The 27,555-nt window shown below is 40.0% G+C and overlaps 1 protein-coding gene across 1 annotated transcript; it reads left to right on the forward strand.

Annotated features, from left to right (window-relative positions):
- dpy19l1l (dpy-19-like 1, like (H. sapiens)) lies at positions 1-27,059 on the forward strand. Its single transcript, XM_032557590.1, has 22 exons — positions 1-208; positions 628-652; positions 734-821; positions 2,938-3,075; positions 3,749-3,869; positions 6,063-6,156; positions 6,358-6,415; positions 6,713-6,804; positions 8,428-8,527; positions 10,695-10,772; positions 13,076-13,162; positions 13,272-13,331; positions 14,443-14,523; positions 14,808-14,909; positions 16,411-16,482; positions 18,373-18,452; positions 18,570-18,594; positions 19,664-19,783; positions 21,062-21,236; positions 21,363-21,462; positions 25,505-25,630; positions 25,704-27,059. The coding sequence occupies exons 1-22, from the start codon at positions 1-3 to the stop codon at positions 25,864-25,866; spliced, it is 2,193 nt and encodes a 730-aa protein (XP_032413481.1). The 3' UTR covers positions 25,867-27,059.
- The last annotated feature ends 496 nt before the right edge of the window (positions 27,060-27,555 follow it).

A 27,555-nucleotide genomic window follows, 5' to 3' on the forward strand; every position in this document is an offset into this window, starting at 1 on the left:
ATGGTGGCTAAAACCAGGAAACAGACCGGGAAGAGTCCCGGTCAAACCCAGACCCTTCATCATATTTCACCCCACAGCAAAAGTAACATTAGGCGACCAGGCAGGGACAACAAGGCTTTCTCTCATCCAGACGGGCTGTCGATAATCGGACACAAGCTCGGGCTAACTTCGCCGTCGGTCTGGAGCCTGGCTGTCACGGTCCTTCTCGGTAAGTTCGGTGCTTTAGCCTGCTAGCATGCCGATAAAACCCAAGCTAACGGGGGCTAACACTGGTCAACTGGTGCCGTTACAGCGGGAAATCAGGGAAATTATCTCGGTTCACCATCACAAGGCTAACTGTTAGCTTGCACAAGCGCTAGCTCTCCGGTAGTCTATGTCGTTAAACTCTGATATAAATAACTTCCGCTCTGTTTTAGTTGCGTTATTCACCGGTTAGACCGGGTTAAACAGGTTTTCCACATTAACTTCACTCCTGGATATCCATTTATAATAACCCAATAGTATACTGATGGTTCAACAATCACATTTGAATCGTGACCTGTGCGGTTTTACTGGTGTTTGTTTTTTTTTCTGTTTACTGACCCATTTTCACCAGTTTCACAAAGTTTTCGATTTCTCTGTCCACAGCTGGGCTGACTGGATATCTGCACTGGTAAGCTGCAGCAACAACCAGACACACACACACGTTTTGCTTACTTGCTATTTGTTTACACACTCCTCTTCCTGTGACCAGGTATCATCTGTCTCAGCTCTTTGAGAATGACAGACACTTTTCTCATCTGTCGAACCTGGAGAAAGAAATGGCTTTCCGAACAGAAATGGTAAGTAGTTACTGTCTTGTTTTATCAGAAATGCTTTAATAGCTGATGGTGACTCTTTCCACAGTTTTGTAGAACATGCTACTGTTTGAATAAGTGAGGAATGTTGTTTTTTTTAATCCAGTTTAAAGGTACAACTAATGGACAATGATTTAATTAATTAATTGACTAAAATGAGGAATATACACTGATCAGGCATAATATTATGACCATCATGGATATCCTGCCAAAGCTTTGCGTATTTTCTCGCCTTTCTAATTTACAGTGTATAGAGAAGTAAACAAATAAAGAGTTAGTTTCTCATGCACACCAGATGATATTGGTACACAACCAAGCAATATCCTGAATCATATGATTATACACAATGATATGTATCAAACTTCCTGAAAACACAAGTATATATCTGGTAATGTCCAAAAGCTCAAGGAAGAAAAGGTTATTTATGTGTTGTCACATTATTCTCTGATGTGCACGAGAAAGTAGCTGTTGTGTTGTAACCAATTTCCCCTTAGGATCCATACTCAGAGAACCAGCATTAATATCTTTTAAAAAATGAGCAACAGTAGCTAATCTATTGGATCGGACCGTATAACCGGCCTTCGCTCTTCACACTCCAATGACCCGGTCACCAGTTCACCACTGCTCCTTCCACCACTAGTGATAAACGCTGACCACTGTGGATCTGGAACATTTGTCCAGCCACACAACTTAGCTTTGCTGACCCAAGTAGTTTCCAGATTCAATTCAGATTGTCATTTCATATTTTATAGTAAATGAGAAGCAGAGATAGTGTTTATAACCAGAGGTGCGTAGGATGTAGTTGTATTTGGGGGGGAAAAAGGCACTTTTAGGAGTCGTTTTACTGCACCACACTTTTTACTTTTGAATACAAGTTCTAGTTACTCTACCAGCCTCTAGTTAACTTTTCTGAATGGTGAACAAATGACAGTAAGGCTATTGGTCCTACAGTCAGTGTTGGCTTACTAGGTTTTATGTCATGGGAATTGCCCAAATTTGGTGTGATGTTATTAATTTCTACTCATTTTTTATTGTATTGTCCTTGAGTACCAGAACCTACATGTAATTTTATATTTTATAAAATACGAAAACTGTCCGAAACCCTGCCTATTAGAGTAGGTCACTCTACTGTAAATTGCTGTGTACCATGTTTGCATGCTGATATTCTTCTGATATTCTTTGGTCAATTTTTCAACATTTTTGTGTTTGTGACTATCACTCAGTTGACATTTTATTAGGAAGTGCTATGAGATTTTTATTTGTTGTGTGTAGTCTGGTTGGTATTCGCAACTACCGGTAATCAAACTAAAAATGAACCCTGGGGCTTGTAGCATTTGTTGTGGAAGAAAGTTGATTCATCCTAAAAATGTCCATTTTATCCCTTATTTTGTACTGGATTGCAGAAGCATTTTTGAGTACTTCTCTCTTTTGTTTCGTTATGATGTTGCTGCACTTAGGCTTGAGTCATAGTAAAATCCTTCCTGTATGTAGTTTCCAGATTGTCCTGTACTTGTGAGATTTCATGCTATATTTAGTTTTATATATGAATCTAAACATTCAAAGGAATAAAATGTTCAGATAATTCCTGCCATCATGAGTCCTCAGTTGATCAGGAAACATCTACAATTCTATGCTGCAAATTAATGTGAGCTTCCATACATTTTAACAATATAAATGCATAGTAGTAACATTGATTTTAGAAAGTACTGATCAGATTAAGCACACCGGACATGATGGTTCAGATCGCAGCAGCCCTGTGCCTGACAGACGGATGTCATGTTTTGAGGGTGGGAATTAAATGGATGTTGAGCAACAAGCTAAAAGGTCAAAAGCCAGTTTTGATGACAAGGCAGCAGAATTTGTCATTTCCCAACATTTTGGGTTTTTTTTTCATTTGACTACCAAACAAAATCAATCTTGTTGGAGCAAAGGTCAACTTTCACTTTTGTGTACACACACTAGAGATGACCCCGATCTGGTGTGTAAACATAAAAATAAAAGAGTGTTTTCTCAGGGATAAGTCTGTTGGGTTTTACTTTCTCTTGTTGTTCATCCTTCTTTTATCGTATAGATTTTTCTTGATCTTTCTTTTTGATTCCAGGGTCTGTACTATTCCTACTACAAGACCATCATCGAGGCTCCTTCGTTCTTGGATGGACTCCATATGATCATGAACGATCGATTAACCGAGTATCCTCTGGTCATTAACACTCTGAAGAGGTTCAATCTCTACCCAGAGGTAACTTTAATGTTTTATAAACGTATTTTGCGTGTTGTATTGTCTCTATATTACTCTTTCCGTTCACTGGGGATGCAACACTTGTTGGCACCTTAGCTGGTAAGACGTTTTGCAACCATTTTTGTCCATACGACATCTTTTGTCTAACATTTCACTTGACTGGAGAAACAAATTTTTTGTCCTTAATGTATTTACTATTAATTTATTATCTAGAACCCTTTTCTGTATGATTTCTAATTCATTGTTTAAGATTAAAGTAAATTCAGATATTGATTTTACAGATGCATAATATATAGTAGTATCATCTGCATAGAGTTTGCATGTGAACACATTCCAGTTGTTTTAAGCTATTGCTCTGACTTCTGATATGGGGATATTTCTTCATTTCCAGACTTAAGTCGATTATTTCATTCTACTGTTTTGTCCTAATAATTATAAAAACTGGTCTTTCTGTCTATTTGTTTATACCTGAAGGAAACTGAAGGTCATCAGTTGTTAATAAAAATCACTTAGACAGTATAATTACCTCTGTGAAGAGTATCAGAAACCCAGAACCCTGTTAAGAGCATAAAGCCGTCAGACTGTTTTGATTATTCCTCTGAGAGGAGAGAGAAGAGCCTTTTGAAAACGTGTTGTTCAATCAAGCTTTTCACTGCCTCTCTCCTCTCCTCAGGTGGTCCTGGCCAGCTGGTACCGCATGTACACAGGTGTTATGGGCTACTGTGGGATCCCCACTAAGACGTGTTGGTCCATTAACAGAGGAGAGGGACTCACTCCTGTGGATAGCTGTGAAGGTATTCGGTTGCCATGGAGCCCCATCCTGAGCTACCTTTCTCTCTTACACTCAAACACACACACTCAGAAAATCTGCTGCATTGCACTAAACTATATAATTTTTATTTTGAAGGGTTAGTTTGTTTACAGAAACTTCATAGTTCATTTTATTTGTTTTTGTTCATTTATTTTGGATATTTAAAATGTCTTTTAGTTCCAGTTCTTTAGAAATTAGTTTTGCCATTTTTTGTTGTTAGAGAACATTGGTCTCCAAATGACAATGTTATCATTTGTTGCAATAATTTCTTAGACTAATCACCCAGTAAAATGTCTTATTTGATAACAGCTGTCTGTGGTTTATGATGAGGAGCCTTTTTTGTTTTTCCCTTTGTCAAATAAAAGATAATCTGTTTAATCATAACAAATGTACAGCAGTAAAGCACCGCTTCCTTTTAGTGTTTTTTTTTAATAAGCATCCAGCGATGAAGAAAATCTTAAGAATCCATTTAAATGTGTTGCTGTCAGCAGCTGCAGTCTCTGTTCTGTCTCATTAGTGCAAGCAGCAGGGCCTTTGTAAACAGTCTGTTTTCACAGTGTTTACACAAACCTGATGCACAGCCATCCTGCGTTTTCAGTAAAATCTGTCACCCGGCGTTTTCATTTTTGTGAAATTTGTAGCGACACTGCAGAACGCAGTGAGTATGCGCTCCATATTTAGACCAGCTGCTGTTTTTTCTGTGATTCACAGCCACACGAGGCCATCGAAGGATCACGTCAACACACATACGACCTGTTAGTTATTGCATCCTTAATAAGATTTACTGTTTTGTTTCTTACTCTGCTAGAAGCCTTAAGAGGAACCGATTTTAACCGTGCTCATTTTTAGTCTCCTGTGAGATTGAGCATATATTTGTATTCAGCACTCACGAGTTAACATCCTGTATAAGCAGACAAATCTTTACCAGCTTTCCAAACCTCAAAATTCAAAAATTGCACCCACTTGTCTTTGTGAATTAGTCTCAGAATCAGTCAGATTGGATCTCACAGCATCTGTATCAAATGAATGTCTCTTTGTGCAGCCTCTGCAGAACCGGGTTACAAATTAAGGAGGTAAATCATCAGAAGAAGAAACACTTCTAAAATATTTAGGACACTGGCTCTTGAGTACTGAACTTGGTCCTTTCCATTGCAGCTCTGATTGTTTGTTTCTTGTTGTCTTACTGGAAGTAGAAAATCCACCACAGACTCAAGTCTTTTGCAGCCTCTACATGATTTCTTATAGGATTGTATTTTTCTGTATTATTCATTTGTATTGACCAGTATTCAAGTCCATGCATCTCCTATTGACTCCAGCTAGTTTTTCTTAGTACAATGCTGCCACCACCATGTTTCATGGCGGGGATGGTGTTCTCAGGATGAACTGCAATCTTTTTCTATACAAATAAAGTCACATAAAATCAACAAATAAAAGAAGGCTTCAGCTGCTCAAGTTCTCACTAAAGCCAGGAACACATAGCTAAAATTTCTAAACTCCTTCCACTGGCTCCCTGTATCTCAGAAAATTGTGTATTTGCTTGATGATTTTGATAATGCCATTTGACAAAATGTACTGTTTATTGCTTGTTTCATAATTCATTACTCTGTTATGTTTTATGGTGTAAAGCACTTTCAACGTCCTTGTTGTGGAAATGTGCTACACAAATAAATTTGACAGATTGATTAGTTTTAGTCTTATCTAATCAAGGCACTTCCTTCCAAATGTACAGTTTGGCAGAGACAACTTGTCCAGAAATCTTAATGCAAACCTTCTCAAAATCAGGTTGTTTTTTCTGAAAGAGCTATAAAATGTAATATTAACTTACAAGCTGAAAGTATAATTGTGCATTTTGTTGGTGAACAAAATATTTCAAAAACAGATGTACAGTGCCTCAGAGTGATATTTTCACCAAAATATCTACAGCAGTGAATCAGAGTATGCCTTGTCGTCATGGGAAAAGCAGAGCACCTCACATATATTATCTTTTGTGTGAGCTATATGTGCCTGACCTAATTTTACCAACCTGAGGAGCTTCTGATCTTACAGAGCTGAAAATGTCAGCAGTTGAGCTTGAAGTAGTTTTTCCTGCCCACTGGCCAAACATCCTTTAGTTGCAAATGAATCTGTTGACTGTAAAATGTGACTCTATGTTTTTTTTTTTTTTGGTGCACATCAGGACTGGGCGACCCTGCATATTTCTACGTAGCCTGTGTCTTCCTACTGAATGGCGCAATGATGAGCATTTTCTTTATTTATGGAGCTTACCTCAGGTGAGTTCATGTTTGCCCTGAGCTCTGCCCTGCAGCATCAGAGAAAAGCAAAGATCATGCCAATTTATGTGTCGAGTGTGATCATTTGTTTTCTGTTCTTGATCATTCTTTGTATTTAAAACATCAACTAGAAAACTTCTTTTCCCATCTCTCATCTGCTGTCCCTGAAGTTTTTATGTGTTTCTTTCTTTTTCTATCCAGTGGAAGCAGACTGGGGGGAATTGTCTCCACGTTGTGTTTTTTCTTCAATCATGGTGAAGTGAGTATGTTTTCTTTAACAACTAAAAAATACACCAATTACTGTGAGCAGAGCAGAAATTAGAGTTTGAAAATCAGAGATCTGCTTAGCTGCAGTTTCCTTTTTAACATGCATGAAGTGACATGGTTTCTATTGCATATGCCAGATTGTATAGCTTTTTTTAGGGCAGTACATGAAAACTACCTGCCTTCCTGTTTTTTTTTTTAATATAGAAATTCATTGTTTTTTTACATCATTTCATAAACTGTAATCCACTTCCGTTTGATTGTCCTTTATTTTCTTTCTGTATGAAATCAGAGCACTCGTGTGATGTGGACTCCACCCCTGAGGGAGAGTTTTGCGTACCCATTTCTAGTCCTGCAGATGCTGCTTCTCACCTACATCCTACGGTAAATGCACAAATCAATTGTCATGCTGACACTCACCTGTCAGTACTGTACTCACATAGCCAGCACTTCAATGATTGGACCATGATTTTTCTTTCCTTTTGTCAACTGACCTTTTACAATGATCATCTCCAGACATTCTTAAACAGCTATCTTAACATTTTGCATCCTCAAACGAATAAAACTACTTTCTGTCAATATAATATACCAAATCAATCCTATATTCGAAGTATCCCTATATTTAGGACATTAGATTACAGGGTGTCTGTACATCCTTAAAAAGTCTTAAATTCATATATCTAAAATTAAGGCCTTAAAATATCTTAAATTCATTGGGGAAGAAAATAAGTTAACCTCAAGTATGTTAATCACAGATCTTAAATTTGGTTGTTGCAGGACTATTTAATCTCTAATATTTGATGTGATTTTCTGTTTTTCTTTGCGGTACTTTCGCAAAACTTTGGAGTACGCGCAAACATCCTCTCTGCTTTCTGTGACTTGAGGCGCTAACTAGCTGCTAATAGCTGCTAAAGGTAAATAGCTTTTTTTAATTTTATCATGGGTAAGTGAAAATTAATCACCAGTTGGCTGGATTATGTTCATCTTACCCATTGGCTCACCTATGTTGGCAACGCATTCAATTTATTTATTTTAGATTTTCTTTTGTGCGTTTATGTTTTGAAACAGGTCATGAATTTCATTCATACTGGTCTTAAAAAGTCTTAAGTTAGAGTTAGTGAAGCCTGCAGAAACCCTGGATTAAAAAGCCCAACATCCCCTTTTTTATTAGTTCAACTATATTTAGAATTTTTTTCAGTTCATTGTGTCTTCCATGTTAACAGTGGAAGTTTATTGTTTCTCTGGGGTCGGAAAAAGTTCAAATATAAAAGGAACAAGCAAGTATGATTTGTTTCAAGGAGAAAATCTCTTTCTCAGCTGAGATTATGCCAGCACGCTGACATAATCCACTACATTCTCCATTCTTCTGGTTCATAGGATTGAACTTTTCACCCATTTTGTCTTTCTTGAATATTTAATGACTATTGTGTGCTTTTGTAAACTTTTGGTCAGATTTAAATAATTTAACCTGGCAAGGACCAGAGTACTATTTTACATCTGGATGCATAAAACCTTAAAACAGAAGGAGAATGTCCTTCTTTTAGGGATAATTTCATTAATACCGAGATGTTTCTAATTAAGCCGTCAGTGTATTCTCGAATAAAACCCTTTGTGTAATTTGTGTTGGTAGTCTATAGCTATATAACTGCTTTTGTGCTTTGAGGAAACGAGGTTCTGCTCCGGTTATCAGCTAAATGGCACTCTGAAGGAAGCTCTCAGAGGAGCTGCAGCACTTACCGCAGTGAAACATTACCCTGTCATGTCGTATCATCTTGTGAATAACACTTTGTTCTGGGTGAGACCTGTTAGGAAGCCGCTCTGCGTCGGCTTTATGGTAAAGGCTCTCTCTTCTGAGTGACATTATACATAATGAGGTTCAGTGTTTTTTTTAATAGTGCCATTGAACGTGTCTATTTTCGCAGGCATCTTAATACGGCTTTTCTTATCTCCTCTAGATTCTCAGCTCTGAATTATGTTTTTACCTCCTCCCTCTCTCCTCTTCCGCAGCGTACGAAAACCAGGCAGGACAGCCATGATCGCTCTGGGCATCTCCAATTTATGCTTCATGCTGCCTTGGCAGTTCGCCCAGTTTGTGCTGCTCACTCAGGTAAAGAGAGACAGGGAATGTGTGCAGGGCTGGTAGATTAAGGATATAAGCTGGGAACAAACATCATACTCTGGCAAGGACACTCCTGACAAACGCTGTTGCTGAGCATGAGAGAAACAAAGCAAGAAGACAGCAGAGGAGTCGGGAAGGACAGGAAAACGCTTCAGTGTTACATGCAGGAAGATCACTGGTGGTGCACTGTGTCCTGCTTCTGTTTCACCTGCAAATAACGTGAAAGCCTGACTAAGCTTTTTATTGAACTCTTTTGATACATTCCAAGCTTCATCCTCTTGGACCAAGTAATCTAGATTTATACTAAAGCAGAATTATCACATTCAGATAAGATATTAACCATCTAAACCATTCCCTACAGCGGACTTTGCTTCTTTGAAGAAGTTAGGAGTGGTCTACGGGTTTTACAAAATATTTTTCATTACATTTTTGGGACAAACTCATTCTTATATAAGGAGATTTTAGTGCTCAGTTCTGCCTGTTTTGAGCTCCTTTCAGATAGAGCGCTTTTAGGGCGTCTTGTCACTTTAAATCCAAGTAAACTGTTGCATCCCATGCCCCCCAACTCAACATTCACACTCGCATGTGAAAATGGCTGCAAACAGATGTGCAATTATGCAAACATACATCTTTGAAAAGCAGAAGTAGAGCCTCCTGCACAACCAACAAGAATGCAGCAGGTGGTGTCTGAATAATAAGTCAACAACAAAACACTTGTCTGTGTATACAGCAGTAAAACCAGCTGAGCAAACATGCAGGATCTCTGCTAGGGTGGCTAGGTAGCGGCGCAGTGCCTGTCGATTGTGACTTAAAAATTGGGAGGTTTTTGAAACAGAGAATAAAGATCACATTCATTGTTCTGAATCCAGCTTTAAAGCAACACTGCTCATCCTGTGTGGAATGATGGACGATCTCTCCGATACCCTGGAGTAAACTTTCCATGGGAATCTAAAGAATGTGATTGCTGTAGCTGTCAGTTTAACCTAATTGTACCAACACGGCCCCACAGAAGCACAGATCATAACTGAAGACCTACTGAGCAAAGTTTGACAGAGCTGCTGCACACTTTTTATACCGCTCTATGTTTAGAAACCACTCCTGCGCTTTTCCTCAGCTTACTCTGAAAAAGTATGAAATTGCTCTGTTTGTATGAGTTATAGTTTCCACCAAGCCGTTTTTCTTCTGCAGCCCAACTGTATCTAATTCATCGCCCAATGTGTGGAAATTAGTTTGAAAAAGAAGTAGCCAAACCTCTTCTCGCTACATCTTGTTTCATCCTGACTCCCTGCAGCCACAGCTTAAACCGATTTGCATCCTTTGCAATGCATCCTTGGAAACATGTCCTTGATCGTGTGTGGGGGTGTGCGGGGGTGTGTGTGGAGGCGTGCGTGTGTGTGTGTATGTGTTTTTCTCTTGCAGGGTTTTCTTTTTTGTAGTACTTCTAAATTCCAGGCATCTTTTAGCACTGGGTCAGATACCTCTGAGTTTGTTTTTACATCCTCCTGAGAATTTCATGTCTCAATGGAATAATTTTAAATGTTTACCAAACACCTGACCCCTCTGGTAAACGTGTGATCATTAAAACATATTTATCTTTTATTCATTAGCATAATTTCACAGAAAAAACAATAAGTTAGTTTGATCGTTGAGAGAGCTCTGCTGTTAAAACTGCATTTATTCCTTTGTTTTCCCAACACAACCAACTTAATTTTCTCAACGATTCACAAGAGAAAGAGTTTTAAGAGTCTTTGTCACAGCTTGAGCTGTTTTAAACTTTTAAAGATGTGAGTAATTTTAAGATGAGAAACTGTTTTATTTCTGGTTGGTGCTCAGCCTTACTAGAATGCATATTGTCTCTTGTCTTGGTTGCTAACAGAAATGGGATTCTGTGCAACATCATATTTACACCTCAGGCGAACAAGAAGTAATGCCAGAATTATCCAAATTTGTACATATTTCAGCAAATAAAGCATTTAGGGTTCTTTCAGTGTGAGATTGTCCTTCTAGAATAAAAGATGGTTTTGTTTAAAGGCTTTCTTCTATTTTAAATCCAGAGTGTGCTGTACTAGAAGTTGTTCCTTTACATTGAAATAATGTTTTGTCTGACACGCTGCAGGTTTTCCTCCCTAAGGTTTCTGCTCTCTCTGTGTTCCAGGTGGCTTCACTGTTTGCGTCCTACATCCTGGGCTACCTTGCTGCTGCTAAAATGCAGTCCATCCTGGTCACTCACATGGTACAGCAGACCTACATGTCTTCCTACGTTAATCAGTAAACATGTTGATGATTATGCTTCCTCTTTTGTAACTCAATTCTGCACATTGACAGCTTGGATTTGTCAATACAGGCATGAAAGAAAGCATTTCTGTATTTTGCATAAAACAAACATTTTCCCAGCTGATTACCTCTGAGGTGTGACATGTTGTGTTATCTCTGAAAGTGTTAGCTGAAAGAATATCACATAAGACAAGAGAACAGAACCGGCAGACACAGGGATGGGTTTCTATGACATTAACAGTATCACTGCTCATGCACCGTTCCCTTTTACCACAATAAACTCCGAAAATAAGGGAATGCGACCGTTTGTTCCTCTGGTCCACATTCCTGTCACCCTAATCCTCGGCTTGCCTGGCTCTCAGCTGCAGTCTGTGGCCGCAGCAGATAAGGAGAAGCTCCTTTACGGGAAGATTGGGACGGGAAGGCATATGGCTGTGCATAATTTAGAGAGCTTGACGATGGCTTTGGCTTTGTCTACTGAAATAGAAGTGACACAGTTTTGACGTGTGTGTCTTCTACCACATGCAGTGTTGCATGTAGCGGATGAAACGGTTAGTGCTTACCCTATTAGGTGTTTGGTTTATATAATTAAGAAGTAAATTGGTAGGAAAAAGCTGCAATTTTTGAATGCTTAGAAGGGAAAAAATATAAATTGATCTAAATCAGGGGTCTCAAACTCCAGTCCTCGAGGGCCGCAGTCCTGCAACTTTTAGATGTGCCTCTGCTGCACCACACCTGAATAGAATAATTAGGTCATTAGCAAGGCTGGGAGAACTGATCTACACAAGGAGGAGGTCATTAAGCCATTTCATTCCAGTGTTTTGTACCTGTGGCACATCTAAAAACTGTAGGTCTGCGGCCCTCGAGGACTGGAGTTTGAGACCCCTGATCTAAATGCTTATCTTTTATGATAATAAATCAGAGAATAATTGAAATATTGTTACTGTCTGGATGTTTTTTTTTAAAAATAAAACGTGTGTATCAGTTTTCTTTTAAATGCAACATTACCAGACATTCAAATGTTGACTTTTACAATAAAATTGCATAAACTCAGAACCCAAACCAGGTGAAAGGACCCATAGAAAACAAACCAGTTACTTTAGTACTGTCACGATCTTGCATCTTTATTTGACTTATCACAATAACAAATTTTGATTTATTATTTGTCCCAGAAATTATTGTGATAAAACATAATATTGCCATTTTGAGATCATTTTCAACTAAGAGAATATCTCTTTAACAACTGTTGTCCAAATGGAAATTATTTTAATTTATCATGCGATTAATTGATTTATTGCTTATTGTGACGGGCTTAATTGGATCATGCCGTTGCTGCACCACCATGATGAGACTCTCCGCCGCCTCTCAAAGGTTTTCCTTTGGGCTCTGGTGACTGTCACTGTTGTCATACATGTAATACAGCCGTGTTGGCTGTGGCACTTTAATAAAGAGGCCCAAAGCGCACACTACATCTGCCTCTGTGTGTACAGCTTACCCCTTTTTGAAAAACTGCTACAGTAATCCTACACTGCTTTATCAAAAACCCACTGGCAACAGCTGAAAACCCCCTCAATCCTAAGCAACCCCAGTTGGTGATCAACGTCTGCACAATGGAGAGGGATTCGGTTTTCCACACCTCACTGGGATTAAGTATTAAGACTTTGTTGAATGGGATTATTTTCTGCTTGTGGCTGTGAATTCCCATTTTAATGCATTGGTTAGATCTATTATTGTCACTTAATGCAGATATCCCAGACCACCCTGCTGCTGTACTCAGACACAGATATTATTTAGCTTTGTTCTCTGTGACCAAAGGAAACTACTGAAACTAGTAGAGAGTATAGTAAGGAGACAGCAGTGACGGTGGCAGACAAAATCTCTGGTCTAATGTCACCTGATGTGCCACAAAAATCTTTTACAGACAGTTGAATAAAATAAAGCAAGCACCAACTTTTATTATTCAGGCTATTATTCAGATAAATTTAAAATATGATGAGCTATAATTGGTTTGTCATTTTAGTCTGATGTTTTCCGTTGCGTTTCTATTTCTGTTGTAACTACTCACATAGAGTGGTTGTGATATTAGTTTTTCATTTGGCTGCAAGGCAAATTTCCCTAAGGGTGCATTAATAAAGTGATACTGTATGAGATCACTGTCATTGTCAGTCTCTAAGTGTTATTATGTGATCACACAGATCATTTACAAACATAAAGTTGCAGGTTTCACACTGAGAGAAAACACTTGTTCTCCGTTTTCCTCAGATCACACTCGGCGTCTGCTTCGTCCTGATGTTTGGAAACTCCATGCTCCTCACGTCTTTCTACGCCTCTTCGCTCATTTCCATCTGGGTGAGTTTCTGACGTGCAAATATCAAATTACGATGTGCTTGTAAGAATCTATGTGTTTTATACAGAAACAGATTCAAACAAGTGTTTAATTATCTTTTTTTCTGTTTAGGTAATCATTGCTTTGAGGAACCAATTCATTCAGATGTTCAAACCTGGCATTATCCTCTGGGTGAGAAGAAATAACGCTGTTCTTTCACGCATCATTTCAAGCATGTACTGTGGCGATACTTTAGATGTTATTATTTTGCGTTTGCAGAGAAAAGAACAAACAGAAATACTGAAGTTGTAAAGTTTTCTTCACAAATGCAAAATTATTTGATAATATCAGGTCTTGGGTAACAGTTATATTCTTACAGTACACATTTATGAACCTCTAGTAACCTCTAGTTTGATGCACTTAAATTCTGAATACTGCATCAGTATTAGAGTTAAGGATTTAAAATTCAGTCGTTCACTTTTTATGTATTCCTTTTTTTAATTTAAGGAGAAAAATGACAAATTAGGAATGAAATTTAAAAGCTCTTAAATTCTCCCAAAGGGATAAGGTTGTATTAGCCAAAAAAGGTTGCTTCCTTCTGATAGGAGATTAGAAAGGATATAAAAACCATATTTGAAAAGCATTGATATAAATATCTCCCTTGTGATTTAGTGCAAATACAACCACTACATGCAGGAAGTCACAACATTAGAGTCACATCTATAAATACAAAATGTTAAAAATACTATAAAGGCAGCTGAAGGGCTGCATGGTGGTTAGGACTCTTTGCAGCAAGAGGCTCCTGGGTTTGCATGACCTTTCTGTGTGGAGTCTCCATGTTTCTTGCAGCATGTTTATTGAAATGTGTTGGTAATAATTAGACTTGGGTTAGACAAGTGTTTTTCCTGCAACAATTTTTAATTTTAAAACAGTTTTTTAAGTTGATCCCAACTTCAAAATGACTGTTGACTGCATATATATACAGTATATATATATATATATATATATATATATATATATATATATATATATATATATATATATATATAATTTGCTGAGATTTTTTTGGGATTTGTTTATAGGACTTGTTTTATATTCACAGAGTTTTCTGGTGTGTTTTGTTGCTCACAGCCAACGCATTTGTGTGATGAAACGCAAAATCAAAAGAGTGGGAGGTGAAATGATGCAGATAGCATTTAGGAAAGTATTTGTAATTATAGTAAATTATTTATTAGCTTGTTCTTGTTGCTTTTTACAGAGAGGCTTTGATTGCATGAAAAATAATTTATGTTTTCATCGACAGGTGATGCAAGGACTGGCTTGGGTTGGCTCCACAGTTCTGCTCAAATTTCTGCTCTCCTCTGTGTTTGGTGCCTCTGATGATGTAAGATACCAAGTTTTCATGTTTCAATGCTGCCACTTTTCCATGTGATGATGATATTTTGACTCTACATTAAAAGATTAGAATATTTTAAGAGAATGTTCATGTTTAAAAGTTGTAAGAAACAATAAATAGGAGGAACAAGTGATGCTTGATGTCAAAATTGGTTAAATTAAGCCACTCTGAACATTTTGCAACCTACTGAAAATATTAAACCACATGTTGGGTTCCATGTTAGGGCAGAATTGGCACTTTGTGTATTTAAGCAGAGGTTTATTATTTTCCAGGCTCACATCAGTGGACTGATCAAGTCCAAATTCACGAGTTACAAAGACTTTCACACTCTGATGTACACCTGCGCTGCCGAATTCGACTTCATGGAGTTTGAGGCAAGTCAAACTAAATAGTTTTCTTTCAGCAGAGCTCATTTTTGTGTTTCTGAATAGCTGATCAGAGTCGCATTCAAGTCTTTACAGCGAAAATGAAAGTCTAAATTGCTTTTAAAATGTCACTTTTGGTTATCTTTTTAGATGTCAGACATGTTGAAACTCCCGCTGCTTTGTGTCAGAGTTCAGATGGAACCAGATCTGTGCTGACAGGGAACAAAAACCCCCGCAGCAGAACTTGACAGCTGATGATTTAGTCGAGCTTTGTGCTGCACGCTGATCTGACTTAATGATTTAGCTTGAACAGAATATGAATGAAAGCACACTGACTACTCACTACACATTTAGTCTGCAAGTGTTTGCAATTTATTGTAATTCCTTACTTTGACATTGTTTTTGGTTTGTTGTCATTATTAAAAACCTCTTAATTTCAGAAGCAGGTGTTTTTCATTTACATCTGTATTTGATGTACTTTGTGTTATTTCATTGTTATATATATATAGGTTAACATTTTTTCCTTTTTCTTTGTTTTCTTATTTCAAATTATTTATTGAACAACTTTTATGAATTTCGCTTTGATTGACTTCTTCTTTGTTGCTCCTCCAATGATTCTACAACAAATACCACAACAATTTATGAAAAAAAAAAAAACAATTAGATCCTCAAGCTTGAATTTGTTGCTTATTTTTACTCAAATCCACACAAGATCAAAATAATACATGAAGACTGAAATTTACAGGGGTCACAACTGTCAAGTTAAAAGTAATCATGGACTACTATTTATTTTTGTATTATTTTGTTGTGAAAAATGCAAAGGAAAAACACTAAATACACAATATTTAAATGAAACCTCCTCACCTGGTTTTCATACAGACAGATTCTGTAAATAATTTATGATGTATTCTGGGTTATAAGAAAATGATATTGGTCCCTTTTTTAATCCTGATATTTAATAAAATGGGGAACCCAATTCCACTTTCAAGTAAAAGGTTTGTGGTGCTATTCATCATCAAATTAAAAAAAAAACTAGAAATGTGGTTAATAAGAGATTAATATTTTGTGTTGCTGCTTAAGTTTTCAATTTGTAGACTTCATTTTTCTGCATTAGTTTTTTTTTTTTTAAATTTAAAGTTTTTTTGCCATCAACAGTCTGGTAAAATAAATCTGTCTAATTAAACTGTGGACACCGGCCGCAGAGAATCATTCCAAGGGCAGCAAATGGCCACAGCGCCACATTTTGGACACCCCTGATCCAACGTAAGGCTTTAAATATCAGTGGAGATGTATTTTGACACTCTTGCCCAGTTCTGATGTTTTTTTGTTGCGTAATCATTCCACATTAGAAAATGAACGATGCAAATAAATTACTAAAAACCCAAATTCATCAATAAACTCAAAAATCTTTAATTCGTTTCATCTTGTAGAGGATTTTGGATAAAGATCAAGTTTTTTATTTAATAAACATTTCTCTCTTTGACTTCCTTATTGTGTCTCTCTCCCTCAGACGCCGGTTCGTTACCTGAAGACGTTGCTGCTGCCCGTCAACATGCTGGTGGTTGCTCTCATTGCAAGCAAGGTGAGTTTGCTCACATAAAATAAGTAAAACTTAATGTATAGTCCTCTCAGGAAAACTTTTAATTATTTGTTTCACTCCAAGTCAGGCTCTGTTTCTTCCTGTTTCCCTCAGTTCACTTTAATAATCTGAACAAATAAAGCTCAGAGTGATGAGCTAAAGCTAAAGCTTTCAGTTTTACCTTTGGAGGTTTCTAGAAATCATTATAACAAGAGGCTGATAGAAATATATTACAGCTGAAATGTTTGACATTAAAGATTTATTCAAATTATATTAAAGCTGCTGATATGCATTTATCTTGTAGCAGATATTATATGTAAATATACAGTATATTCTTTATTATTTTAATCATAAATCAGGACTGTGACCCAGTATTTTACGACTCTGATCTGCCTTTGATTAGCACTGATTCAAATAAAGAGAGATTCTTTAAAACACAGATTGTCATTTGTGAACTCCTTCTTTTACTTTTACCTCAGAGGAGGTCCAGTTAGGAACCAGCAGGAATCAGGCTGGTAAAAACTTGGCATATGAAGGTGAATTAAAGAAAGCAGAGATGGATTAAAATAATCCTTGATCGATCTGAATAATATGACAGATTATATTCATTAATTGCTGCTTTGATTTGGATGAAATTTGTTCATTTGACACCAATTACCAAACGAAGTGAAAAAATTTCCAAATTAAACGGTTTCAGTTTTTATATTCAAGGAAGGAAACTGGGATATTATTTACGTTCATTACACACAGAGTAATTTATTTCAAGTGTTTTTTTTTTGTCAATGTTTATTCTTATGGCTTAAATGAAAAACTGAACAATAAACTAATAAAAAAAGCATTTTTAACACAGAGACGAGTAAGGCCCTGTACTGCAACATATGTACATTCAATACCTTGTTGTGCCTTTTTTTGCACGAATTACTGGATCTGCGTGGCGGGCAGTTTTTCCTTTCACTTAACTTTCCATTAATATTCTTCAATATGGCACTCTGTGAGCAGATGGTTTCTTTAACAAAACAGTTTTTGTGGCATTTTACAAATTACAGTCATAATTTAAGTTCTGATTTTTTTACATTTATTTAATTACTAAATAAAGTTATCTCTTTAATGATCTTCTATTTTACTGGGATGCACTGTTTCCTGTTCAGTTTATCCCATTCTAATCCCAGCAAAACAACCGATTATTCGAGGAAGCCAAGAGACAAACCATCTGCTGTATGTTTGCTAGATTATGTGTGTAATATCTCCTTTATTAACTAATTAGTGAACAAACTCTCACCGAAGGAAGCTAAAATCTTCTGTAAAGTCACTGAGATTATTAAGGATTATTAAGCACTTCTGTTCAGGCTTATTGAATTTCCCTGCATGTGGCATCATGAATTAAACATTGAGACAGTCGGAAGGTTTCACTATAAACCCGCTGCTGTTCTGTGCAGCCCTGCATGAAGATGAAATCGCTTTTTAAACCTCAGAGCTCTTTTTATGCAGGAAACACAAAGCTGCTTGCAGACAACCAAACCGAACTGCTGGGAGGAAGGAAGCAGGTTGCATCGCTTCAGTTTGAGAAATCTACATGAAAATGTTTTCTCTCCTGCAGCTTTTACACCTTTTTTTTTCCTCTCTAAACTGAGAAGTAAAGAAAATATCTATTATTGCAAGGATTTTTCTTGCTGAAAAATATGAGAGAGAAAAAACATTTGGTGTTTAATCTTATTACGCCGACCCACGCTAAGCTAAGAATACATGAATCATTTTTGGCAGAGCACAGCAGGCAGTACATGAGCAAGCAGTTGAAGGAGTATTACCACTAAAAACAAAACAAAAAAATCAGTGATGACATTAAAGATCCAACAGTCGTTGCTTTTAATCCTAATCCTAATTTGTCCTCCTCAGACGGTGCAGGATCTGTTTCGGACTCTGACACAAAAAGCAAAAACGTCTCCAAACATGGAGGATGAAGATGAATTCACAGGGTGACTCCTTCCTTCTCTATGCTTTTACTTTTATTTAACAATATTCTAAGTAGTTTTTTTTCTCTGATTTTCTAATAAATAATTTTGTCTCTATTCTTCATCTGTTTTGTTCTGCAGGTCTGATGTAGCTGCAAAAGGAGAGGTAAGGAAATAAAGTTCCTTTATGTTTTTTAATTGTGATTAAATTTATTCATTTCTCAGATGCCATTGGCTGCATTGTTCCTCTGATTTCAGAATATTTCTCCTCTGCGTTGCAGTTGGTTTTGTCTCTCAAAGGGATTTTCATCCCTCTTGTCTCTACCCAGAAATGAAAAGCAGTTTGTCCTTTGCTGTGAAATCCCACTCTTCTTGCTTTTTTCATCCCTCTCCCAGCCGTCTTGTGTAATTTTCTGTAACACTGCTCACCCACCAGATTTTTCACATAACGGCTTTATTTTTTTGCACAGAACTAACAGTGACACATGAATTGGGTTACAAATGCTGATTTCAATATGCAGTCTTTATAATAGCGAGAAAAAGTGTTTTTGTGAATAAGCTCTTTGATTTTAAGTTAGTTTTATTATATTTTAAGTGTACTAAGAATGTTTGACAAGACTTAGTGTTTTTGGAATAGATAATCTGCACAATGAAATGAAAGACCAGCTTATGTAACCTTTAACCTTCATGTTATTCTAAAATCTGCTGTAAATGATAAAGTTCAGGTAAATGTCACACCAGAAAGAACTGATTTATTGATTTACATCTTTTAATGTATTTCTAATAATTTATATAAAAATTTCTTAATGAAAAATCTGTGGAGCGCACAAGTTTTTTTTTTTTTTACCCGATTAATTTTTGCAATAATCGATAGAATAATTGATTTCTAAAATAGTCATTAGTTGCACCTCTATTTTTGATCTCCAGGAAGGAAATAGACATTTTTCCCATGTAAAGTTATCCACCGTAATTTTGTTCCTCTAACTCGTAAATCTTCTGGAGTTTGCTCACAAATAGAAAGTTGTTTGTTGTCAGGAGTTTGATTTTGCATTTTGTTAAATTCAACCTTTATAGAAATTATGAACGTCATCCAATACATATTGCTCCTGTTCACAGAGTGTCTTAAACTCAAAACACTCAACCTCTGTCCTTTTTATTGTGCGTGCTGTGGAAGCGTGAGAAGTTGTGAATGTCGGCGTGAACTCATGTGCATTTCCCTGTGTGTTTTTGTGCAGATGGTGTACCACAGCCTGCAGCTGGTAGCCTTCGCCGTCCTGGCCATCCTCATCATGCGCCTGAAGCTCTTCCTCACTCCGCACATGTGCATCATGGCGTCACTGCTCTGTTCCCGACAGGTGGGCCTCCACTCCCACAGACACGACAAACTGAACACTGACACTGATTAGAACAATACTAGCCCAACTAAATAAACACAGTAATGTGGGAATTGTGTCACACTCAACTAGCTTCTTGATATTTTCTGCTGGACAGCTTTTCTATCTAGCTCCAACACAGGTTTTAATATGTTTAAATACATAGCAGTGTGTTACCAAAACATCTGCATTATTTATTTATTAAAAGAGATTGCATTTATAATTTGAGACGATCGGAGATATTTTGAAAAACTCAAAATCAGAACTAAACAAGTGGAAAGTTGTTTTTGTTTATGGAACAATCTGTCTAAATAAACGCAAAAAAGAGTAGATCAGTTTTTAATAAAATGTAACATGCTGTAAAGGTAGAGTGTTGCATCATTTCAATGATATGTCTTTTTTATGTTATTTTTGTTTTTGTTTGGTTTTTCTGCACATTTCCTGCTTTGTGGTTAAATATGTATCTATGTGGTTATTGATTGATGATTAGTTTCTCATATTATAGCAAATTGACTTGAAAGACGGAGTTGACTATAATATTTTCATATTTTATATTTTCTTCTTCCAACTTCTCCTTTTCATTTTAAAACTTTTCTTTATATCTTCATTAATTGTTTCTAAATACACAAACGCCAACTGACTTTAATAAATCTCTTAGCTCTGCTCTTGGAAATTGTATGGATGTCAGAGTATTTTTTAAATCCAATTTAAAAAATAATTTGATTAATTCAGTTTAAAAAGCTATTTGTTATATATTAAGCACTTATTTCTTATGATTTTGGCCTATAACTTTTGAAAAACCAAAATAAATGTTTTGGTAGTTTTCGTCATAAGATGTGTACAATTGTTAAAAAAAAAAGGAGTCATGGGCACACTCACTTTTTCAATGAGCGCTGTATACAAGCATTTTAATGGAAAGTCAAGTGGAAGGAAAAACTGTAATTGGAAAAGGTGCTCAAGCAAAACTGACAACCACAACACTGGGAGGACTGTGAACACTTTTTGTAAACTTAGATTGTACAGAACATGACTCTGACTGACATTTCTGCTTTAAAATATCTTTTTTATTGGTCTTATGTAGAGTTGTAACGATATAAGAAACCACATTTTTACTTTATCTGTAATCTATGGTAATCAAAACTAACACTTTCTATGTCTATGTGAGCTAAACTCATTTCACTTTGGGAATTTAGTTAATTTTTTTAAAAACCCACCTCCATGTTGTGCATCAAATATGTCCGCTCTCCATTCCTTTCCCAGTTGTTTGGTTGGATTGGTGAGAGGTTCAAGCACCAGGCTGTAGTTTTCACAGTGCTGGGCATGATGGCCGTACAGGGAGTGGCCAACCTGCAGGCCCAGTGGGCCATCATTGGAGAGTTCAGCAACCTGCCGCAGGAGGAGCTGCTGGACTGGATCCAGGAAAACACCCAGCCCGGTGAGTCAACAGCTTCACAACACAAGAAATACAATTAAATTCACTCTGAAAGTCTCATTTTGACACATATGTACAGCAGCTCTGTTGCTAACTGGTTCCACTGGGTTCTGTCGTGGTTCTGTGTAGATTCTGTGTTTGCTGGAGCCATGCCCACCATGGCCAGCGTGAAGCTCTCTGCTGGCCGGCCGATCGTCAACCACCCCCACTACGAAGACGCTGGTCTCAGGTCAGTTCAGCTGCCATGAGTTTTTCACGCTTCATGATGACAAAGAACAAATTTTCACATTTCTGGGCTGTTTTTATGGATCCGTAGGCAGCAGTCGGCATTTCATGCAGTTTTTTGGCCGACCTCTGATTACCGATCTTTAAAAATCCTGACCTGCCAATTCTGATTTTGGTCAATTTCAGTTTTTTGTCTGAAATGTCACTAATTATAGCAAAAGAGTTGCTGAGTTGGCGACTGCTGTTAACTGTAGATGTGACCTGGGGGACTGTTTTATCGGTCAAACCTCTCACAGGAACGCAGAGGAGATTTTTAGACCTTTGCTGGGGTAGATGAGACGGAGGAATAAGATCTGCTTCACATGTAAGCATCGGCCGATCACCGATCTCCCAAAATTAAGGAAATTTGCGCCGATAAATTTTTGCTGATAAAATGCTTGAATTTCATTTAGACGTTTTCATGGTTTGGAAAGCGTTTAATTTGTGTATGATGGCTGCAGCCTCAGGCACCCGTCTACCCTGGTCTCATGTTGTTTGTTTGTTTTGGACGGGCTGTACTGAAACAAATTTCTTTGTGCTTCTGCATGATGACAATAAACGTCGATTCTGATTCTGAAAGTGCTTTATATTCAAGCTGCACAGCTTATTAATGAAATAATTTAATGTTTGATTAAAAGCCTAATTTTACGTTATTTGCGGTTGAAACCAGATATTTTCATGTAAATTTATTTGTCTCACTGAAGTTAAATTTGACTAAACTTTTTTTTGTTTTATGTCAGTTAGAATTTAAGTGTGCTGTTCTGCTGCAAAGCTATCAAATAAATTCAGAATTCAATACAAAAAAAAAGAAGCATTTTAAGCCAATTCAGTACGATTTATTTTGTATCGGAATCAGCCGATACTAAACCTCTGTCATGGGGTGTGGTGCGGAGTGAGGTGAGGCAGACGCTGTAGGCCCAGGTAAGATGAATATGATGATGATTTTAATAATAAATAAGTCCAGCAACAAGAAGCAGGCACAAGGAAACACTGACGAAACATAGACGCTAACATAGACGAGGACCCGACGAGGAACAAGGAACACAGGTGGAGTTAAATACACAGGAGGGTAATCACAGAGACGAGACACACCTGGGAACAATCAAGGGGAGGACAGGACAACGAAGAGACTTAAGGACACAAAAAACTCTAAATGAACACAGAAAACACAGATCCTGACAGTACCCCCCCCTCAAGGGCGGCTACCAGACGCCCAAAAAAAAAAAAAAAACACAACAAGGGTGGGCGGAGGGGCGCTGGACGGGGGGCCAGAGTCCAGAAAAACAAAAAACTACCCACCATCGTGGGCGGAAACACAAGAAGGGCCAAGAGTCCATAAACAAACAAAAAACTACCCACAGGGTGGGCAGAGGCAAAGGAGGCAGGAACCACGGAGGTGGTCCGGCGGTCGTCCGCGGCGCTGGAGGCGGGAACCACGGAGGCGGTCCGGCGGCCGTCCGCGGCGCTGGAGGCGGGAACCACGGAGGCGGTCCGGCGGCCGTCCGCGGCGCTGGAGGCGGGAACCACGGAGACGGGAACCACGGAGGCGGGAACCACGGAGGCGGTCCGGCGGCCGTCCGCGGCGCTGGAGGCGGGAACCACGGAGGCGGTCCGGCGGCCGTCCGCGGCGCTGGAGGCGGGAACCACGGAGGCGGTCCGGCGGCCGTCCGCGGCGCTGGAGGTGGCGATGAGTCCCGGGGGCCGCCCACAGACGGCGACGACGAGCCCCCCGAGGCAGGGTCTCTGGTGGAGCACAGGGGGTCTCGGTCGGAACGCTGGGGGTCTCGGTCTCGGGTGGAACGCTGGGGGTCTCGGTCTCGGGTGGAACGCAGGGAGTCTCGGTCTCGGGTGGAACGCAGGGAGTCTCGGTCTCGGGTGGAACGCAGGGAGTCTCGGTCTCGGGTGGAACGCAGGGAGTCTCGGTCTCGGGTGGAACGCAGGGAGTCTCGGTCTCGGGTGGAACGCAGGGAGTCTCGGTCTCGGGTGGAACGCAGGGAGTCTCGGTCTCGGGAGGAACGCAGAAGGTCAGGGTCTCAGGAGGAACGCAGAAGGTCAGGGTCTCAGGAGGAACGCAGAAGGTCAGGGTCTCAGGAGGAACGCAGAAGGTCAGGGTCTCAGGAGGAACGCAGAAGGTCAGGGTCTCAGGAGGAACGCTGGAGGTCAGGGTCTCAGGAGGAACGCAGAGAGTCTGAGTCGGAACGCAGGGAGTCTCGGAAGGAACGCTGGGGGTCTCGGAAGGAACACAGGGAGTCTCGGAAGGAACACAGGGAGTCTCGGAAGGAACACAGGGAGTCACAGTCTCGGGTGCGCCAGCTGGAACGCCGGCTGATTCGGCCTCGGGTGCGCCGGCTGGAACGCCGGCTGATTCGGCCTCGGGTGCGCCGGCTGGAACGCCGGCAGAAACGGCCTCGGGTGCGCCGGCTGGAACGCCGGCAGAAACGGCCTCGGGTGCGCCGGCTGGAACGCCGGCTGATTCGGCCTCGGGTGCGCCGGCTGGAGGTGAGCCGGAGCGGAGCCTCGGGGCCGGTTGCGGGGGCGAGCCGGAGCGGAGCCTCGGGGCCGGTTGCGGGGGCGAGCCGGAGCGGAGCCTCGGGGCCGGTTGCGGGGGCGAGCCGGAGCGGAGCCTGGGAACCGGCTGCGGGGGCGAGCCGCAGCGAAGCCTGGGAACCGGCTGCGGGGGCGAGCCGCAGCGAAGCCTTGGAAACGGCTGCGGGGGCGAGCCGCAGCGAAGCCTTGGAAACGGCTGCGGGGGCGAGCCGCAGCGAAGCCTTGGAAACGGCTGCGGGGGCGAGCCGCAGCGAAGCCTGGGAACCGGCTGCAGGGGCGAGCCGGAGCGGAGCCTGGGAACCGGCAGCGGAGGTGACAGCTCCGGAAGGCGACGAGGGGCCGGGTCCACCGGCGGCTCACGTCGCTGTCTCCGGGCTGACCGTGGAGGTGGCGGCTCCGGAAAGCGACGAGGGGCCGGGTCTGCCGGCGGCTCACGTCGCTGTCTCCGGGCAGACAGCGGAGGTGCTGGCTCCGGAAAGCGACGAGGGGCCGGGTCTGCCGGCGGCTCACGTCGCTGTCTCCGGGCAGACAGCGGAGGTGCTGGCTCCGGAAAGCGACGAGGGGCCGGGTCTGCCGGCGGCTCACGTCGCCGTCTCCGGGCAGACAGCGGAGGTGGCGGCTCCGGAAAGCGACGAGGGGCCGGCTCCACCGGCGGCTCAGGTCGCTGGCTTCCCGGACGGAGGTATCGACGGGGGCCGTATCCGGGGGGTGCCAACACCAGTCTTGTCCCCCGGAAAAGCTCCCGCTGCAAGTCGGCGAGGGCTTCCACTAGCTCCCTCTCCTCCCTGCCGGATCTCCGCCTCCTTCCGCTCTGCTCCTTTGGTCGGAACCTCGCTCCAGCTGGGTCCATTATAGCAGCCTCACCGATCGGTATGGTCGGGTCCTACTGTCATGGGGTGTGGTGCGGAGTGAGGTGAGGCAGACGCTGTAGGCCCAGGTAAGATGAATATGATGATGATTTTAATAATAAATAAGTCCAGCAACAAGAAGCAGGCACAAGGAAACACTGACGAAACATAGACGCTAACATAGACGCTAACATAGACGAGGACCCGACGAGGAACAAGGAACACAGGTGGAGTTAAATACACAGGAGGGTAATCACAGAGACGAGACACACCTGGGAACAATCAAGGGGAGGACAGGACAACGAAGAGACTTAAGGACACAAAAAACTCTAAATGAACACAGAAAACACAGATCCTGACAACCTCAGATATCTGAATCGGTATCGGACATGAAAACAGTAGATTGGTGCATCCCAGTCAAAAATAGCAATGAATTATACGATTTAATGGTGAATTTAAACTGTCTTCTTTTGTTCATTTGTTTCGTCTTTGTCTCCAAAGTGTGGTGCTGAAAAAGTTAGAAAAATTACCTTTAAAAGTGCTTGAATATTGCCATGGGAAAAGTGTATTAACTCTGTTAACGGTAACGTTTAAATCCATGTTTCTTCACAGGGAGAGAACCAAGCTGGTCTATTCCATGTACAGTCGCATGTCTGGTGAAACAGTTCAACGAAACCTAATGAAGCTGGGGGTGGACTTCTTCATCCTGGAGGATTCCTGGTGCACCAGGAGAACCAGGTAAGCCCAGCCCAGACCCCTCCTCTCTGGTTAGGGCTGTGGGCTTGTCTTCATCTCTGTCTCTGTTCTTCAGGCCCGGGTGCAGCATGCCAGAGATCTGGGACGTAGAAGACCCTGACAACGTTGGGAAAACTCCCTTCTGCACTCAAATGTCCAACGACCCGTGGCCGTACTTCACCACTGTCTTTTCCAACGATGTCTACAAAGTTCTCGGAGTCCCCAAAGATCTGAGATAACAGCTCTGAGGAGACGGGACCAAACCAAATTAAGTTCAAGCAAACTTTTTTATCCTGATTTCACACTTCTGTTTCTTCCTCCCACACCTGTGGTGTCAGTATTTAGGACAGAAAAAAATGGCATAAATCCAGCCTGAGTCGCCGCCCACACAGCCTAGTATTTGTAACTTTCAAGTATTTTTTTCTGATCCAGAAGCGTCACTGTGTCCATGTCCGGGTATATGAGAAAGCCAAAAAGTGTCACTGTTTCTCACTTAGCTTGTTGCTTTGGCGCCGGTACGATTATTCCTTGTTTTAAAGGATTCATCCCTATTCTCCTTCCTACATTTTTAACTTTATAACTGTCGCTTCAGTCAGAAACTGTCGGTGATGTCCATATACTGTGAAGCAATACCGTTTGTAAACTTGACAAAAAAAAGCTGATTTCCTCTATCGTTATGCACAGTGAAAAGGTTTTTCTGTAGTACAGTATTTTTATAATTTATTTCTGTGAGCAGTTTCATGCAACTTCAAGATTTTAGGATGTCTCTGTGTTTGGAGGCTTTTTAAATCTAATACATATCATACAGTGTTGAAAGATCTAGACAAGGGCTCTTTTCTCATGAGAAAAGAGCCCTTGTAACTTGTCATTTGGAAGCTTTTTTAGGGGTGAATATGGTAAGAAAATGTAAATACATCTTCAAACTGCCCTGGTACCACTTTTTATATACTTGTTTTGTAAAATACCAATGTTTAGCCTTTAAAATGGTTCATATTGTGTTTCTTGAATTATTGTTTGTTGCCAAAGGAAGTCTTGTTATTAAAGCTACATATTCAGGGTACTTTAACTTACACGTGTCTTTACTAGAATAGGGATGCTCAAAGTGCCAGCGTTAGCAGTGTGAAGTAAAACTGGGCTGATGCAGCACAGGATTGTGGGGGATTAATTGAAGCAGATATATATTGGTATATATATAAAAACACTTCAGTTCTGCATCAGCTCTGATCCATTTGTAGCATTGATGTAGAATGTTCCCTTGTTGGCTACATTATTTCCCTCCACCCAAATAGACTCCACATTTAGATCATGTCAAATTTTGTTGTGATGTTTTAGGCTACATAGTTCAGTTTTAGAACAATGTTTAAAAAGCTTTTTTTTAAAAGCCTCAACTTGACAAATTTGCAGAATAAAGATGTAAATATGAACAGTCTGACACCGTTTTGGAACCAAGTCAAATTTTTTGCTTTTTCATTTGGACATATTCTGCATGTTCAGGGCTCAATTTGATTTTACAGTTTTGAAGTTAAAAAGAACAATTCTATAAAAAATCTCCAAGAAAATAAAGATAATGAAGCACATTTGCCTTCTCACAGCAAAGCTGATTAAGTTCAGGAAAAATCTGTCCCATTTCAAACCCGCAGTGAAATATGCCCTGGTTACTTCAGATGGAAATAACCTCTGGCCAGGGTGGGTACACTTATGAAAAATTTACCCAAACATTATGGAGGCAGAGGCATAACACCACATCCTCCACCCAGTGTTCAGTCAATTTGAAATTACTCAATCCAGCTGCAGAAACACCTACAGGACAAGAGATGAACTTACATAAGAATGGAGGCCTGTGTAGTGAAGCCTCTAGTGCCAAAAAAATTAAATTAAATAATTGATTAAATTTGATTAATCAAGTAAGAATTTTTATCGAGTCACAC

This window comes from Xiphophorus hellerii, chromosome 3 (assembly GCF_003331165.1).
Source record: "Xiphophorus hellerii strain 12219 chromosome 3, Xiphophorus_hellerii-4.1, whole genome shotgun sequence".
Lineage (NCBI taxonomy): Eukaryota > Metazoa > Chordata > Actinopteri > Cyprinodontiformes > Poeciliidae > Xiphophorus > Xiphophorus hellerii.

Excerpts from the sequence above, each read along its gene's own strand:
- dpy19l1l (XM_032557590.1), top strand. The coding sequence starts at position 1 with ATGGTGGCTAAAACCAGGAAACAGACCGGGAAGAGTCCCGGTCAAACC. Across the intron at positions 653-733 it reads CTGACTGGATATCTGCACTG|GTATCATCTGTCTCAGCTCT; the intron begins GTAAGCTGCAGC and ends TCCTGTGACCAG. Across the intron at positions 6,805-8,427 it reads CTTCTCACCTACATCCTACG|CGTACGAAAACCAGGCAGGA; the intron begins GTAAATGCACAA and ends CCTCTTCCGCAG.